This window comes from Apodemus sylvaticus, chromosome 19 (assembly GCF_947179515.1).
Source record: "Apodemus sylvaticus chromosome 19, mApoSyl1.1, whole genome shotgun sequence".
In the NCBI taxonomy this organism is placed as follows: Eukaryota; Metazoa; Chordata; class Mammalia; order Rodentia; family Muridae; genus Apodemus; species Apodemus sylvaticus.
In genome coordinates this window covers 25128367-25147001 of record NC_067490.1, presented here as the reverse complement: position 1 = coordinate 25147001, position 18635 = coordinate 25128367, and the positions used below count along the sequence as shown (strand labels likewise).

The following is an 18635-nucleotide window of genomic DNA, read 5'->3' as shown; positions in this document are numbered from 1 at the left end:
CCTCCCCCTCAGTCCCTGGGCTGGGCGGGGCGTCTGGCCGCTCTCTCCAGACCTCCGAGCTCCAGTCCCCGGGAGGGTGACAACCGCCAGCCGGCCCACCTCCTCAGTCCCCATTGGCTACAAGGCGCCTCTGCAGCGCTACGGCTGGGGCTTCCCAGCCAGAGCCGGGAGAGTGACGGCCGCTCCCTCCCGCGCCGGAAAGGAGGCAGCACCCTGCACGTCCCCCACGTAAGGAGCGCACGGTCACGCGTGGTGGCACAGTGCCATGCCTGAGCAGGTGGGTGTAGGACACGATCTGGAGGGGACCAGAGGACAGATCCAGGACACCACAAACTGGGGAACACGAACGGGGCCACACCCCTTCCTCGGAGATTAGGGCTCGTCGCCGCCCCCCCATCCTCACTGTTGGGGGAAGCACACAAGTAGGCGTGGAAAGAGAGCGGAAGCCGAAACTAGGCGGCTTCACTCATCTTGCTCTGGGTCCCTGTGCCTGCCTGCCCTAGAAGCTAAGAATGATGCCCGGCATCCCACCATGGCCTGCCGGCTCTACATCCCAAATTGTCAGGGTTCACACAGCTAAACCCAAACCGCCTGCCCCTGTGACGTGACATCATGTAAGAGCTCGTGGCCCCCGAATGGAATTTGGGGCTAATCCTAATCTGCCCCGAGCCCCCCACCGCGCGCTTCCTTCTCTGGTTTTTGGGCATCCAGCTTCTGGGAGGCTGAGGGTACTGTTCAGGGCAGGGATTGAGGGGAAATCGTGTTTGTACTTTATGATAAGTAAGAACTCAGACGTACGGAAGTGACTACCACTCTGATTCTACAGGTGAGGAACCTGAGGCGACGTTTTACAGTTGCTGCTCAGTAGAGCCGGGTTTGCTCCGCTTCAGGGCTGGTGACCTGGCCAGCCGTCGCGTGCAGCTTCTCTTGTAGGCCATGTTCCTGCGACCAGGGCGGCAACATATGCCCTGGGGTGACTTTTACCCCACACGGGGGGGGGGGGGGGGGAGGGGAGGGGGAAGGGGGTTGGAGCCCCTGGCTAGGACCCCATTCAAATCCCCCAGGGGCCTTCCAGCCACCACGGCCCACTAAGAAGGAGGTGGTAGAACTGAGGCCTCTGTCCAGAATACATCCCCACCCTGCCTAGTGGCAGGTGCAGATGTGTCCTGAGTCACCTCTCGGGGTCTTTTTCTTTACCCATAAGATGGATCTGTAGCTACTGATGCCTACACCCCGTGATTTTTGTGAAAGAGCATAAACACTTGTGTCTAACGTATTAAGTGGGGAGTACTCTCATAGAATGACCTTGGGAGCCTACAGGTTAAAGTTTGGGAGCCTGTCACCTGTATGTCACTATTTCCAGGCCCGGGGAGGGCCTAACTTAAATTTAAATTATTTTCCTAGTAGACTCTCCCCTCAAGATGATTAGCATTTGAGGCCCACATAAATCTCAAATTAACACACACACACACACACACACACACACACACACACACACACACACACACACGAACGCTACCGACATGGCCGCCAGCGTCAGGACAAAATGGTTCTTCTGAGCTGCATTTGAATCTGCAAGTGTACTTCTGCCAGCCAGCTCTCAAGGCTGGGAAGTCTTCGAGGATGAAGGGTTGTTTTGTTTCCTCAGAGCTCTGTATGTTGAATGGACTACCTCTCTGCCCCCAGTGTCAGGCTCACGGCCCCTAGCCTTCAGCTATCACTATAATCTGTCCCCATATAACCCTTACCCAACAAACCAGAATTGGGAAAAAGCTAGCCAAGCTTGTAGACAGGTAGGTACCGCTGCTGCCCCTTGCCCAACCCGTGTACCAAGCTGTACACAGACACACACACATACACACACACACACACACACACACACACACACAGGCACCAAGGTTTAGCATTGTTTCCTAATACCCGTCTCTAAGCCAGACTCGCTGCTGCTCCCAACACCTTCCCCACCCCAGTTTTTCTCCTGTCTAGCTAGAAATATGACAAGAACATTTGAGCTGGTTTTCTCGTTGTTGGCCACCAGCCATCCAAGCCATCCCGAGCTGCAGGTCACGACAGTCACACTGAAAAGCAACCTTAATTGCGTTATGCCCCTGTCTGCAGTCCCTTCTGGGCCCTGCATTCTGATGGAACCAATTTAAACACGTTAGCCCTGTAGCTGACCCTGCTACTCGTTATCTCTTCCCTGGCCCCTGGCCGCGGAACAGCTGTTTCCCACTGTCCTCAAAGCACACAGGTCCGTCCCGTGGTGGCTCTGCTCCTACCCCCTGGCTCGCCCACCCTTTCCTGTTCACCTACACCCGTCCAAGTTCCAGCTTCACCAAAGGAAGGCACATCCGGCCTTCCTTCCCGAGCCGGCCTCCCCTGACCTCAGCCACTCACCCTGACCTCCCAGGCCCCAGCACCTCCACAGGACACGCTCGGACAGTGCTCAGAATCCATGCAAAAGGAGACCAGGGCTCTTCTCTACAGATAAGGCGTAGGATGCCCAGCTGGTGGGCCATCTTGCCCAGCGGCAGGTTGCGGTAGAATTTGGAGCCGGTACTCAACCCCAGTTCTGATGCCTAGCCAGCCCTCCCTCTGTCCATCCTACCCCACCACCTCAGGCAGCCTGGGCCAGATAAGCAACTCCGAGTCAAGACTGCCTCCCTGATATGGGCGACTGTCTCCTGGAGGCCTGGTCTTATCTGCTTCCATCAGGCAAGGTCCCTGGAGCCACATAACTACGGCTGTGTTGTGTCTTCTCTCAGTTGAGCCCTAGACCACCTCATGAATGTTTGTTCGTTTATTGTTGCTGTTGTTGTTGTTAGTTTGTTTTTGAAACAAGGTCTTACTATGTAGCTCTGGCAGTCCTGAAACTCTCTATATAGACCAGGCTGGCCTTGAACTCACAGAGATCTGCCTACCTCTGTCTAGCTAGTGCTGGGATTAAAGATGTGCACTACTATGCCTGAGTTTATTTTTAATTTTTTTAGGGTTTTTATGTGAATAGTTTACATATATATACATATACATATATACATATACATATATATACATACATATATACATATACATATATACATACATATACATATATACATATATATACATACATATATACATATATATACACATATACATATATATACACATATATACATATATATACATACATATACATACACACATATATATGTATATATATAGTGTTTGTGTGTGTATATCATGCATGTTCCTGGTACTCAAGGAGATTAGAAGAGCTCATCAGATCCCCTGGTACTGGAGTTACAGATGTTTGTGAGCCACCATGTGGATGCTGGGACTTGAACCTAGGTCCTCAGCTGGAGCAGGCAGCAATCTTTACTACGGAGTCATCTCTCTTCAGACCTCATGCATGAGTTATTTTTGTTTGGTTGTTTGGTTCGTTTCTCAAGATATGACCTCTCTATGTAGTCCTGGCTATCCTGGAATTCACTCTATGGACCAGGCTGGCTTTGAACTCTTGGTTATTCTCTTCATGTGTGTGTGTGTGTGTGTGTGTGTGTGTGTGTGTGTGTGTGTGTGTCTTTCTCCCCTTTGGTACCCTACCCCCTGTTCCTTTTCTTTTTGATAAAGTCCTATGTAGCCCAAACTGGCCTGAACTCTATATAGCTAAGGATGTTTCTCAACTTTGATCTCTGGTCTCTACCTGTTGAGTGCTTGGATCCCGGGTACACAGTATCACACGGAACATATACTTGGAGTTAAACTGAGGGCTTCGTGCTTGCTGGGCAGCAGCGAGGACTGTAGCAATAGAATATTGCCTCAGGCTATGCGACACAAGTCTTAAACCCCAGTTCAAGCTCCCTTGACGACTCCCAGACCCAAAGGAAGACTTCAACCCAGAGAATCTCAAGTTTCTTCCCCTTCTGGGCAAGTTTCAGCTTTCCCACGAGTCCAATGAACTCTCAGTTCATTTACTGTGTATAAGTCGTGGGAAGGATCAAATGCTGTCAGACTGCCGCTACACCAAACTCACCTGCCCAGAAGACAATATAGACTGAATGTTTAGGACATCTAATTCATTCCCATCCACCACCCGCCAAGTGCTGGGAATTCCTCCACAGTGATCTCCGACAGATGGGCTGAACCCCTGGCATCAGGGAGCGCACGGCTCCCAGTGACCATGTTTACATAATGTCACCAGTTTACAGAGCAGTTTCTCATGTATTGCCTCATTTCTCCCGATAACAGCCTGGAAAGGTTACGAGGACAAATATCATTACCTCCACTTAATCAGTCAATGAGGTGTGAGAGAGAGAGAGAGAGAGAGAGAGAGAGAGAGAGAGAGCTGTAGAACTGAAGGTCTTGCAGTGAAGAGAAGATACTGGCCCGGCACACAGCAGGGTTCCTGAGCGATACCTCAGTGACTGGAACCCTGGTTTATAACTTGCCCAATGAGAACTGCTGATTCAGACAAGACATGATGACTTCCATAATGGAGCCCCAAGTAGTGCTCTTAGCAGCCTGTGGGGGCTTTCTGACGCCAAATACCAAGGGGTGAAAGTTCAAGGCAACCTCTAATCAGCCTTGCTCCAAAAGTACCAGCACTTCCCAGCACCCTCCCGTAGCGGCTGGGTTGATAAAATTACATTCTTAGCTACTTTCCCTCTGACTGGAGTAAAGTTCTGTCCCCCAAGATGCTAACAGGATCAATACGCTAACAACCCCGAAGGCTTGTTTAATAATGGATAATGTCCTGTGTTAGCTCAGCTAGTGTTTAATAAATATAGGCCAATGCTTAACCACAGCTAGACTTCACTGTAAAACCCGAGATTCCTAACACAGCCGGAGTCTAGCCACCCTTGTTGATAATTATGTAGCGAGGGTTGGGCCAGACCTGAGAGCCTTCTTCAGCCCAAGGCGTGCACCTGTAGCCAATTCTAGCCCACACAACCACACAACACCACACACACATACACACCACCACCACCATCAACCAAGACCTGTAAAAGCGTTGCCTCCATCTTAATAGGTGGGTTTGACAAGCAAATGGACTTCAGGCATTAGAGCCAGAGTTGGGATCAAACAAGAAGAAAATGGGGGCGCCCAATTTAAGTTTTGTATGAGAATTTGTACTGTGGTTACCCTGGTAATCGCTCTACTGGTTCCTCAAACACCTGCCCCTCTGGTGTCATAATGGCTCCTGCCTGCCAGCTTGGCTTTGCCCTGACTTGATTTACCACCACTCAGTGACAGCTGGACTCCCACATCCCCAGCTTCTGCCCCAAGGGGGGCTGGTAGGAAGGCCTGTGAGAGGGAGGGTTAGACTGCAGGCCCGCGGCACCTCTCCTAGACACCTGTTCTTTATCTCAAGCCAGGCCTCTTCAAACCACAAGAAAGCCGTTATCTTGGTGGCCCAGAGCAATCACAAGCGCCCGTGCTGACCGCCACGGCTTTCCAGGACAACGCTGCCCAGTCCCCACACTCGGCCACCTGCACAGAGCCAGCAGGGGTCTGCCTCCACCCACTGCCTTTGATTTAGTGCCAAAATACACTTGGAAATGCTTACACACACAGTCCAAATCCACGCACGCCCCGTCAGGGTTCCTGGGGAGGAGAGTTCAGAGGGAATCTAATAAGCAAGCCATCAAACATTAAGTACTGACTTGGTATTTTCACCTAATTTCCTAAATGAAAAGATATTTGAATTCAGAGAAGTAAAGATTAGTCATGTTGTTGTTGTTGTTGTTAGCAAATAGCAAATTTTTTTAAAATGGTTTCTCTGCGTAGCCCTGCCTGTCCTGGAACTCACTATGCAGACCAGGCTATCTATGGAGTCACAGAAATCTGCCCGCCTCTTGCTCTGCCTCTGCCTCTGCCTCCCAAGGGCTGGGAATCATTATCTGTTGGGAAGGGGTGTTTTATTTTATTTTGAGACAGGGTCTCACCATGTAGCCTAGGCTGGCTTGAATTCACTATGCAGACCAAGCTGGCCTCTAACACAGGGATGCCTCTGCTTCTGCCTCCCAAGTGCTGGGATTAAAGGTGCACACCATCAAGTCACTTTTAAACTTGACACGATTAGCTTCATGGTAAGAATGGGTTAAGACCCTGGGCAGGACTTGCCACATGTCAGGTGTTCTGAGCTCTTTGGGGCTCGACGGCAGCTCATGTGTTTAGCATCAGGTGTGTTATGATCTGTGGTGTTTTAGCTCCGAGAGTAAGAACGGTATTATACAAATTCTACAAAGCCCTTAATGTTTTCCGGACACCGTTTGTTAGCACTTATCGAATTAGCAATCTCTGCAGACCGCATGAGCTCGAAAGTCTGATTTTAAAAATTGCCACTTGATAGTAGGGCATGGTAGCACACACCTCTAACTCCAGATCCTGGGAGGCGGAGGCGGAGGCAGGAGGATGTCTGTGATTACATAGACAGCCTGGGCTATGTACGTGAGTTCCAGAATAGCCAGGGCTACACAGTGAAACCCTGTCTCAAACAAACGAACAAAAAGAGCTAGATGAACTAATGAGCAATTTAAAAACCGTTCAGTGGATTTTAGCTCAGGATTAAGACAGAATTTCTCACAATTTCTGAAATGAGCCTGAATGTGCTTCTGCCATCTTATCCTGTGTGTTTATGGGAAGTGGTTTTCTCAGCATCGATGTTTACAAAACTGAACACCCATTGACTCTAAAAAGGACCATAAAGGCTTGGTATGTCCTTCAGGATAAAATATTCAGGCCAGGTTTAGTTCCTTATGGAAAAATAAATGCACCCATCTCGTTAGCAGCCAGATTGCTGTCATCTTTAATCAGGAGTAAGAGTAGATGCACATTAGAGCTGGCAAGATGGCTCTGTTGCCGTGTAAGCCCACGAGCTGGAGTGGAGAACCTACTGTCAAAGTCGTCTGACCTCCATACATGCAAGTGTACACACCATCATTCCCCTCCCCACACAAGAATCGGTAATTTAATTTAAAAGTTATAGCCAACCATAGTAGTGCATGCCTTTAATTTCAGCACTTGGGAGGCAGAGGCAGGAGGATTCCTGTGAGTTTGAGGCCAGTCTAGTCTACACAGCACATTTCAGGGCAACAATGGCTACACAGTGAAACCCTATATTAAAAATTTTTTAAAAAATATGACTCATTTTAAAGTAAATTACGATTTATTATCAATAAGTATTGGGTTTGTACACTGCCCTAGGTACTCAGGGTCATATAAAAAAATTCTTAGGCAAGCCTGGCGGTGGTGGTGCACGCCTGTAATCCCAGCACTCTGGGAGGCAGAGGCAGGTGGATTTCTGAGTTCCAGGCCAGCCTGGTCTACAGAGTGAGTTCCAGGACAGCCAGGGCTATACAGAAAAACCCTGTCTCGAAAAAACAAATCCAAAAAACCAAAAAAAATTCTTAGGCAAAAGTGGGTCACAAATGGAGAAACCTAAGAAGCCCTGCATTGCTGGGCAGCAGTGGTGTGTGCCTGGATAGTTGATAACTTTGTGAACCTTGATATTGTGTTATTTCTGAAAAAGAAATGTTTTTAGTTAGGGTGTGGCTCAGCCCTTAGCACACACCTTGAATCCCTGTGGCTGGAATACAGACACACCCTTGGTACATAATCCAAAACAATGAAGGTAAAGTTAGTTTCTAGAAGAAACACCCATGTTTAAAAGTGATGTGATAGCCAGGCAGTGGTGGTGCATGCCTTTAATTCTAGCACTTGGGAGGCAGAGGCAGGTAGATTTCTGATTTCAAGGCCAGCCTGGTCTACAGAGTGAGTTCCAAGACAGCCAGGGCTATACAGAGAAACCCTGTCTCAAAAAACTAAAACAAACAAACAAACAAATAAAAGTGATGTGATGTTTAATTGAGTGGCAGACAAAGTGATGAATCAGAGAAAGATTTGACAGAATAGGATACACCCAGCTTCCTCGAGAAGAGAGAGGAAGAGGAAGCTACTTGAGGGGCAGTGCAGAGAGAGAGGAAGGAGGAGGCAGCTTCCCTGGGATGTTGTACAGAGACAGCTCGCAGAGAGAACAAGCTAGACCTTGGTGAAGACAGAACGAGCCAGAGAATGAGAAGGAGCCAGCAGATCAGAACTCATTGCCAGAGTTAGTTTGAGGCCACGCAGAGCAATTCAGTGAGAAGCTGGGAGAACCCAGATTGACTCAGTCAGCATGTTTTGGGCCAGAAGAGCTGAGTTGAACCAGCCAGCCAGAGTACAGAAAGAACTAGAAAGGGTGGGCTAGCTCAGCAGTAAGTCTCAGAGGCTGGAAACATTCTAGGCCTATAGATAAGAGGCTAGAAGCTTCCAGGACTAGGCCTAGGTTAGCAGACGGAGGCAGTAAGAATCTGAGCTGACATTTAATGTCAGAATAAAAACTTTCACAGTGGTGTGTATGCTTTTAGTTCCAGTACTCAGAAGGCAGAGGCAGGCAGATCTCTGAGTTAAAGGCCAGCTTGGGCTACTGAGTTGGTTCCAGGAATCCAGAGCTACACAGAGAAATCCTGTCTCAAAACCAAACCAAACAAACAAACCAAACCAAAACAACAACAACAAAAAGCCTTGCTGTATCCAAAACTTAGGAGGCAAAGGCAGGAGATTACCCCAGATTTAAAGTCAGCCTGGTCTACATAGCAAGTTCCATGCCAGCCAGGACTATGTAGTGAGACCCAATCTTAAAAATAAAAGAGCTGTGGTCTATAGGCGTGTCTTTTTAAACTTTCATTCATTCATTCATTTACTTATGTGTGTGTGTGTGTGATCATGGGCACCCTGTGGTACACATGTGGGGCTCAAGGACCACGAACAGGAGCCAGTTATCTCCCTCTAATTTGGGGGTCCTGGAACCGCCTCTACACTCTGAGCCATCTAGCCAGCCCCTCTGTAGGCATATCTCAATGCAAACGCCTTGAAGAGTCACTCTCGTCAAGCCTTTCAGCCTCCACGTGACTCCCAAGCTCCCAACACACACTTCGAGCTTCTCCAAGCATCAAACCCTTCCCTCCTATAGACGCTGAAAACAGTGCCTCCTACTGCGGTCATTTATTAGGAAATATACTTTATCAGCTCAGGCGGCTCACTCCTGTAATCCCCGCACTTGGGTGCCACAATCAGACGCATCAAGGCCAGCCTGGGCTACATGTCTAGACTCTGTCTCAGAAAACCAAATGTAGAACAGAACCCTAGTATTTCTCAAGTACCCACAGCGTCATTCTTTCACCTCAATAAATATCTCAGACACTCTCTTCTCTGCATTTCCCCGGTCATCCCAAATGTGGCAATGGACAAGACACCATGTCTGACCACATTTTGGGAGACAGTGAACAAACTCTACTTGAATATGTATCACGCAGGCGCCAGCGCGGTGTCGCTAGCCGGCCACATACCGTGATAACCACTTCTCCTTTGATCTGACTAATCAATGTTTCTGTTTTTAGCTGAATTCAGCCACCATTACCACCGCCACCAGCCCAGGATCAGGATCATATTTCCAGCCTCCTCTGTAGCTACCCGGCCATGTGACCAATCTCCAGCCAGGCAGATAAAGGGATGCAAGTTGGAGTCTCTCCTGGTGACTTCCCACCAGTAACAGCTTTTGTCCTTCAGGTAACAGCCTTTGTGCCCCTTTCCCTAGAACGATTTTCCTGCCCCCTTCCTGCTAGCTCCATGGATTGTGAAATCACCTTGGGCATGGCAGCTGGACAAGATAAAGCACCAAATTAAAACAGGTGCCCGTGTCCCTGTGCCAACCAGAGTCAGCAAGGTGCCCTGCACCCTGCACCAGCCCCACACTTCCTATCTCCAGATTTCCAAAATAAAGAGAAAAAATGAGATTGCCTTGTGGCTGTTTGAGGGTTTTTCTATTACAAGTAGCCAAACTCATTCCTAGCCAATGTAGAGGCTAAGCAGCCAAGGGGTCCGGGGGAATCGTCGCAAGCAGGGTGGACAGGAAGGGTGGACAGGACACCTGAGGGTATGACCTTTGGGCAGAACAAAAGGAGGGAGAAGCCAGAGTGGGCAAGGGTATCCCAGGCAGGACTCGCTCCGTCACCCAAGCTGGAAAACCAAGCCTTGTCCCCAGGTACCTAATGTCCCATGGGCCATGTCTCACCTGTCACCAAATCTGTTCAGAACAAAGGAAATCAACTAAGGACACTCACTCACTCCCAACCTCACCTCTCAGGATGCCTTCTGCATTCTGGCCCACAAAGGGTTAAACCGCCCCCTCAGAAGAGCTCTGCTAAGGAACCAGAAGCCTTGTTTGGGAAACTGATCTCCTGGGTTCTTTTGGTTCAGGAGGTTTGTGGGAATCCTTTTTTTTTTTTTTTTTTTTGATTTGGTTTGGTTTTTTTTTTCCGAGACAGGGTTTCTGCGTAGCCCTGGCTGTCCTGGAACTCACTCTGTAGACCAGGCTGGCCTCGAACTCAGAAATCTGCCTGCCTCTGCCTCCTAGAGTGTTGGGATTACAGGCGTGCGCCACCAGCGCCCGGCTGCTAGGGAATCCTTACAGGAGAGGTTTCCTTTTGGGGATATGGTCTGACTGTATCCCAGATTGGGCTTGAACTCATGATCTTCCTGCCTGGGCCCCCAAAGGCCGGGGCTTTGTGAAGGCATGTTTTATTGAGATGTAAACTCGCATATTACATAATTTAATCATCTAATTTTTGTCGTTCTGATTCATGTGTGTGACCATTTTGCCTCTGTGTGTATGTGTGCACCAGGTGTATACAGTGCTTAGCAAGGCCAGACGAAGGCTTTGAATCCCCTAGGCCTGGAATTCAGATGTTTTCTGAGCTTGGTGTTCTGCAAGAACAACAAGTACTCTTACCTCAAGACGAGCATCTCTCCAGACCCTTATTTAGTTGTTTTAAGATTTGTGTGTGTGTGTGTGTGTGGTTTTTTTCCTTTGTTTTGTTTTTTGTTTTTTAGGGCCTTGCCAGTTTGCCCAGGCTAGCTGCAAACTCTTGGGCTCTCCCTACTTTAGCCTCCAAAGAGCTGGGACGAGACGCAGCCTAACTCGGCTAATTCTCCAATGATTTGTGATACAGTCTCTGAGCAAGGAGATCGTCACCACTGTGGGCCTTAGAACATCTCCTCTCTCCCTCTTCCTGGTAGCCGTCAGCCTGCAAATTTCTATATGCATGGGTTGTCAGCAAACATCTGTTTGTTAAGTCCTTATCTTTGCCTGTTCTGGATATTGTATACAAATGGAACAATATAATAGGTGGTCTTTCGTGATTGCTTTCTCTCACTGGGCGTGATTTTAAGGTTTTTCTCTGCCGCGTGTATCTGAACTGTGTTGTTTTACTGCCAAATAATACTCCATCGTGTGGACATATAACAACTTATTTATCCTTTCAAGGACAGAAAAATATTTGACGTTTTTCCATTTTGGAGAGTTAAATTCTTTGGTATAGCTACCGTAACGAAATGCCACAGACTGGGTGGTTTAACAACATAAATGTATTGCCTCCTGGTTTGGAGTTGAGAAATCTAAGATCAAAAGCAGATAGGTTTGGTGATTTGAAAGAGATTGGCCACCACCACCACCCCGCCCCCGTGGGCTCATATGTTTGAATGTTTGTTTTTTTTTAAAGATTTATTTATTTATTATATGTAAGTACACTAGCTGTCTTCAGACACCCCAGAGGAGGGCATCTGATCTCATTACAGATGGTTGTTAGCCACCATGTGGTTGCTGGGATTTGAACTTAGGACCTTCGGAAGAGCAGTCAGTGCTCTTAACCGCTAAGCCATCTCTCCAGCCCCTATGTTTGAATGTTTGATTCCCAGTTGGTGGAACTGTTTGGGAAGGATTGGGAGGTGTGGCTTTATTGGAGGAGGTGTGGCTTTGTTGGAGGAGGTGTGGCTTTATTGGTGGAGGTGTGGCTTTGTTGGAGGAGGTGTGGCTTTGAGGTTTTAAAAGCCATACCCTTTCCTCTCCACTCCCCCAACACCTCCCTCCTACCGCACTGGGGAGGTAAAGGCGGAAAGATCTTTGTGAGTTAAAGAACAACCCGGCCTACACAGTTTCAGGCTAGCCAGTCAGGACTACACAGTCAACAAAACAAAAATTTACAGAGGCAGGTAGATCTCTTAAGTTTCAAGGCCAGGCTGGCCTACAGAGGGAGCTCTAGGACAGCCAGAGCTACACAGAGAAACCCTGCCTCAAAAACAAGCAAACAAAAATAGACTTAGAAAGCTGATGCTTTGGTTTTTGGTTTGGTTTGATTTTATGGGTTTTGTTTGGTTGGTTTTTGTTTTGTTTTTTTGAGACAAGGTCTTACTATGCCTGGCTCTCACTAGGTAGTTCGGTGTGGCCCCAAATTTGTGCTGCTTCTCCTGCCTTAGCTGAGGGCTGTGCCAAGGCTCATATCACTACCCCCTTACAGCAGGTTCGTTACTAAAGCCTTTACCTTACCCTAACCTTCCCATGGAGCAAACCGTGTTGGAGTCTACCTACTGCATTTTCTTCTTGTTGTTTTTTTTTTGTTTGTTTGTTTGTTTTTTGTTTTTTTGTTTTGTTTTGTTTTTTTTTTTTTTTGGATTTGGCTTTTGTAGAGACAGGGTTTCTCTGTGTAGCCCTGAGTGTCCTGGAACTCACTCTGTAGACCAGGCTGGCCTCGAACTCAGAAATCCACCTGCCTCTGCCTCCCAGAGTGCTGGGATTACAGGCGTGCGCCACCACCGCCCGGCTTCTTGTTGTTTTCTTTGCAGGAACAAAGTCTTATTTTGTACCCTGGCTGGCCTCACATTTGCAGCCACCCCACCCATCACACCCCACCCCATCACACCCCACACCCACCCCATCCCACCCCACACCCCGGCTTCTGCTCCCTGAGTACTAAGACTATAGACCTTCTTCCCCACGGCCGGCCTTAAAAACACTTTATGGTGCCTGCTCAGGGAATGGGAGGGAAGCACAGAAAACTCTGATTCGGGGTCCTGTGAAATATGTCTGCCTCTGTGGGTAAGAAAGGCTTGACACTTGTCCGTGTTGAAGTCCAGAGGGGGTGGGCTCTGAGGTCTGTACAATTGGAAATGTGGAGGAGAGAGACCCCGTCTCATCTTCGGCCTCCCAGTCATAATGCCATGCCAAGGTAGGGCCCTGTGTTCAGCTCAGATGCTTTTTGCTTCCAAGAAAGGGCCTGAAAGGGGCCTCCTTAAAAAGGTTTTTTCTCAGCCGGGTGGGCTGTAATCCCAGCACTCTGGGAGGCAGAGGCAGGTGGATCTCTGAGTTTGAGGCCAGCCTGGTCTACAGAGTGAGTTCCAGGACAGCCAGGGCTACACAGAGAAACACTGTCTTGAAACCAAATCCAAAAAAACAAAACAAAACAAAAAAAAGTTTTCTCTCTGCAACCTGCTGTGTGGAAATCTGGGCCCAGAGAGGAGCAGTCTGAAAATAAACATAGCTTTCCGCCAGGGGACTCTACCGTGGGACTGCCTCGTGGTTTAAACTCATCATTAGAATCCCCAGGAGGGGACAGAATAGCCACGCAACATTATTTTATACACACAAAAAGCTCCTGAAGAACAACCAAATAAACAAACAAACAAACGAACAAACCCACGTTTATACTTCTTACCTTGTCCTCTGTGAGAGGGGGTCGTATTCGTGGTTCAACATCTACGGCCTGTAAGACAAAACAAGACAGAGTCACACAGGTGCTTTGGCTTGGCACCCTGCAGCCATGTAGATGGCTGTGTGGAGCTGATCAAAGTCAGAGGACGGGACTCGGCAGGAGCCAGTGCGGATGGGGGATGGGACTAATGACCCCTCAGGAGAAAGGCAATGAGCCCCACTTCTCCAGTTCATCAATTTATTCAAATGAAGACTTATCGGATCCTCACAAAGGCACCGGGAGTTCAAAGATGGAGAAACGGGGCTGGAGAGAAGGCTCAGTGGTTTAGAGCACCGGTTTAACAGAGGATGCTGATTCAGTTCCCAGCATCCGCGTGGTGGGTCACAACTGCCCCTAATTTTGGTTCCAGGGGATCTGACACCCTCTCTCCTGAACTCTTCCAGCCCTGGGCATGCCCATGGTGCTCAAACATATGTGCAGGCAGAACATTTGTACGTAAGTCTTTTTTTTTTTTAAACGACAAATGGAGAATAAGAGAGGCCCAGCCCTTGTTGTTAGGAAGCTAGCAGTCCACTAGTGACTGGCCACGAAGACAGGTATGCTGACTGGTATAGAAAACACAGCTCTATGAGATTAGAGATGTAGCCACTGGCCTCCCAGAGCAGCCCGTGAGAGAGCCTACTGTCCTCGGGCCTGGCTGGGGACCTGGCTCCATTATTAGTTCCCGATGAGTCTTAAATGTGAACTGCACCGGAGGCTCGTCTGATCCCTGCCTCCCCCCCCCCCGCCCTCGCCCCCGCCCCCGCCCCCCACATACACCATGGCTATATTTTGGAAAGTTGTGGAAGCTTTCAGAAGTGAGCCTCACTGGAGGAAATGGCCACTGGGGCCAGAACTTGAGGAGTTCTAGCCTGACCCCACTTCCTGTCCACTCTCTGCTTCCTGAGGAAGCAAGGAGTCTTGGCGGTCCACACTGCACACACACTCCTGCACCAACCATCCGCTCCCTCAGCCGTGAGGAGGAATGACCTTGCTTCCCTCAGGTTGCTGCGTGTCAGGTATTTGGTCACAGCAATGGAAGATCACGAGCACGGTTTCTAGTCTTCCTCCTGACCCTTTAAAAAATTATCACCTTTACTTGGAGTACCACTATCCCGGGGGAGGGGAGCACGCAAGCCACAGCACGCACGCACGAGAGGCCAGAGGGCAAGCTGCAGGAGTTGCCATGGCCCAGGGAGCCATCTTGTTGGCTCATGCACGAGAGGCCAGAGGACAAGCTGCAGGAGTTGCCATGGCCCAGGGAGCCATCTTGTTGGCTCCTCCCAATTCACAATGGATGAGAAGGCACAGTCTCCCTTCATAAGGAAGGACGCTGAGGCTCCTAGAAGGCTCTGTAGCATCCCAGAGACACATCTTTTCAGCATTTCTTGTGGTGATTCACTCACACTATTCAATGAGTAAATGTGTGCTCTTTATAAGTGCCTCACTAGGCCCTCTTCCAAGAGGTTCCAAATTAAAGAAACCCCACAGGGCTGGAGAGATGGCTCAGCAGTTAAGAGCACTGACTGACTGCTCTTCCAGAGGTCCTGAGGTCCTGAGTTCAATTCCCAGCAACCACATGGTGGCTCACAACCATCTGTAATGGGATCCGATGCCCTCTTCTGGTGTGTCTGAAGACAGCTACAGTGTACTCATATACATTAAATAAAGAAATCTTAAAAAAAAAAAAAGAGAGAGAGAGAGAGAGCCGGGCAGTGGTGGCGCACACCTGTAATCCCAGCACTTGGGAGGCAGAAGCAGACAGATTTCTGAGTTCGAGGCCAGCCTGGTCTACAGAGTGAGTTCCAGGATAGCCAGGGCTATACAGAGAAACCCCACACTACTGGCCCTCAGACCATCCACACAAGCTCTGCACATCCCCAAGGCCCAGGCTGTCTAAACTTGCCTTACGCTGATGCCCTATCAGAGCCTTCCAGATTCTTAAGAGGCCTTGTGAGAATTAAGACCCAGGTAACAATGGGAGATACTGTCTGGACAAACAGTCGTGGAGAGAGCTGTCCAGATGGGGCTACACCGTTTGGTCCTTCCTCAGGCCACAGTGGAGACTTACTCCCCAGAGTACAGTGTCTCAGCTGGGACAACCCACCACGTGTATGGCTTCAGGGAGACGGGACGGTGCTAGACACAGTTCTAATGCCTCATTTAAGGCATGGCAAGATGCGAAGTCTGTACCATCCACGAGAGATGAAATATTTTTGTCTTGAAAATTCAACCCAGCTGGGTGGTGGTGGCGCATGCCTGTAATCCCAGCACTCTGGGAGGCAGAGGCAGGCGGATTTCTGAGTTTAAGGTCAGCCTGATCTAAGGAGTGAGCTCCAGGACAGCCAGGGCTATACAGAGAAACCCTGGGGGGGGGGGGGAGGGGGAGAGGAACAAATGCAAAAAACCAAAAAAAAAAAAAAAGAAAATTCAACCCACTACTGGAGGAGTCCACGGGTACAGGTACCACAAATGCAGTTGGGGTTGCGCGTGCAACGGGGACAACCTCAGCATAGCTCTTCAACCACCAGAGGCTCATAAAAACGGACGCTTCCCTCGGGCTGCCTGACGGATGCCTGGTCCTCATGAGTCTGAGCCCCCAGGGCCCATGTGTCTCTCTGGATTCCCAAGTAGCACAGAGACCAAGTCTAGACCCTTGGGTTGACACTGCATTCCAGACAAGTGTCCAAGCCTCCTGACGACCACATGGCACCCGCAACACTGGCTGCTTTGTGCCGCCTCGCCGAGGCAGGCCTGGGCTGCTTTACAAACTCTTGGTGGCGTTCTGCCTGGGGCTGGCAAAGCCAGACAGGGCACAGGAAGGGGGCAGGGGGAGGGGGCAGTGACATCCCAAATAAACCTCGTGGTTTGGAAATCCTCGTCCTTTCCCGGAGCAGGAGACACTATTTTCCACACCGGCTGAGGCGTAGAGGAGGAGGCTGGGTGGGGGTGGGGTGACTTCAGAGGTCTGAAGGCCACGGGGCTCTTCACATTGATGCCCCTTATGACTACCATGTTCCACTGGAACCCACACGGGTGCTTTAGGTTTGGCAATTGAAAACAGGGTGGAGAGCTTCTGCTCAGGAGTTAGAAACAGGAAGGAGGACTGCGGCGTGGCTCAGGCGCTTGCTCAGTGCTCCTGAAGCTCTGGGTTCGATCCCCAGCATCCTGTAAGCTTACCATGGTAATCTTACTGCTCGGGAGGTGGAGACAGGAGATTGAGGGTTCAAGGCCAGCCTAAGCTATTAGAGTGAGAACTTGTCTCAAAGAGGGAATAAATTCACGGAGGGAAGAAGACACAGTTTCAATGTTCTGGAAGCCTCTGAGGGAAGGGAAACACATCTGGGCCAAACTTTTTCAAAAGGCTCTCTCAGAGTGGACAAAAGGTGGAATTTACACTACCACTCCCAGGGTGAAGGGACTTTTTGGGCCCCCCCTGTCTAATGTCTAGAACCCCTCCTCTCTGGTCCAGAGCAGCACCCTAAACTTGCACCCTAAGTTTGCTCTCCCCGAATCTTTTTTTTTTTTTAAGGTTTATTTTACGCATGAGTATACTATAGCTGTCTTCAGATACACCAGAAGAGGGCATTACAGATGGTTGTGAGCCACCATGTGGTTGCTGGGAATTGAACTCAGGACCTCTGGAAGAGCAGTCAGTGCTCTTATCCTCTGAGCCATCTCTCCAGCCCCTGCTCTCCTTGATTCTTAAGGCTAGTTAGGATAATCATGTCCCCAAGGGCTGATCAGACCATTCTTTACTCCCAGCTCTGAGGGAGTCCTGGCCCTAGGGGCATGTAACATGTTCGAGGCTTGGGTCTGTCACGTGTATTTATACCAATGAGGCACATGAGTTCCCCCACCCCTTAAAAGAACCATCTATAGCCCTCCCTCATGGGGCCTGTGTGCAGCAAGATGGGTTTCAAACAAGTCAGCTACTCGCAGGAATACAATCTGTGCAGCCACCTTTTCTGAGGTGTGCTCCAGTGTTCAGGAAGACATTCTTCAATGTTGGAATGGGCAAAGTGTTTGGGGGGGGGTGGAATTCAGTCCAAGGGGCTTCCTTTAGAGAGTGAAGCCAGAGTCTCGCTTATAATCCATGTGCAGGACTGCATAGTATAGTTTTACAAGAAGCGACTAGCCACGAGGTTGCGAGACTCCCCGTGGGCAGAAACCACAGGTCTGTTCTGAGAGCCAGAGGCCAGATGGAAGGCTCCTGCCCTCACTGTGATGTTCTTGCTATATCTCAGGTCTGAGGTGGACCCCAAGGCAACACCCTGAGGGAGTAGGCTGAGTCAGGCTTGGTATATAGGATCCTCTCAGAGGCTAGGGAACACTGGGCACATGACTCAGTTGACAGAGGGCTCACCTAGCACACAAGAGGCCCTGGGCTCCACCCTCAGCACCATGTAGACTGGATGTGGTAGGGTATGCCTGCCAGCCCAACACGTTTGAGACGGACAGAGGAGCAGCAGGAATTCCCTGTTTACATGCAAGTTGAGGCCAGCCTGGGATATGTGAGACCCTGGGGGATGGGGGTGGGTGGGCGGTTACCTGTCCTCGCTGGCAGTTCTGTCCCATAATGTAGAGGTGCTGTCTATGCTGTTGTCCCAGAGGTCTTCTGTCCTCAGAAGTGGGGTCTCCTGATCCTAGACAAAGGTTATAAAGTTCAGAAGAGGCTAATTAGAGTCTCTGCAATACCATTCTCTCCTTACCAAATGAGGAGCTCTGCTACTGGGGACTGACCCCAGATAGAATAGAGCTGCTAGAAGGATCCGTGAGCCCAGATAAAGCCAGAAGCCCAAACATTAAGTTTCTAGCAGGGCATTATTCGGGAAGCACTTCCTGGGCTCTCGGCTGGAGGGAGGAGACGTGTGCTTCCAGGAGGTGATCAGCGGACCTGGGGAGAAACGAAGGCACCTTCTACATGCCATCTTTTCAGAGGCGTGACCTTCATCCTGGTTTCTGGTTGCCCTCGCCTGTCTAGCTTAAACTATGCTGTGGAGACTCCATTCTGAAGAGCGATGCATG

General features: G+C 49.5%; 1 protein-coding gene and 1 long non-coding RNA gene across 3 annotated transcripts in view; one reads left to right on the top strand and one right to left on the bottom strand.

The window, feature by feature from the left end:
• Hk1 (hexokinase 1) overlaps window positions 1-13594 on the bottom strand; it is an 83854-nt gene extending 70260 nt beyond the window's left edge. Inside the window, exon 1 of one of the 2 annotated variants that reach the window (XM_052164465.1) lies at window positions 13572-13594. Coding sequence is in view for 1 of the 2 variants with exons in the window: in XM_052164467.1 (XP_052020427.1) it covers window positions 2398-2457 (60 nt within the window). In the remaining variant the exon portion in view is untranslated. Of the gene's footprint in view, window positions 1-2397; window positions 2608-13571 lie in introns of those variants that run through there. The other variant, XM_052164467.1, reaches the window with a different exon arrangement.
• Window positions 101-11187, top strand: LOC127670151 (uncharacterized). Its single transcript, XR_007974473.1, has 3 exons — window positions 101-277; window positions 9423-9591; window positions 10915-11187. It is a non-coding gene; the product is annotated as an uncharacterized LOC127670151 (long non-coding RNA).
• Window positions 13595-18635: the final 5041 nt, after the last annotated feature.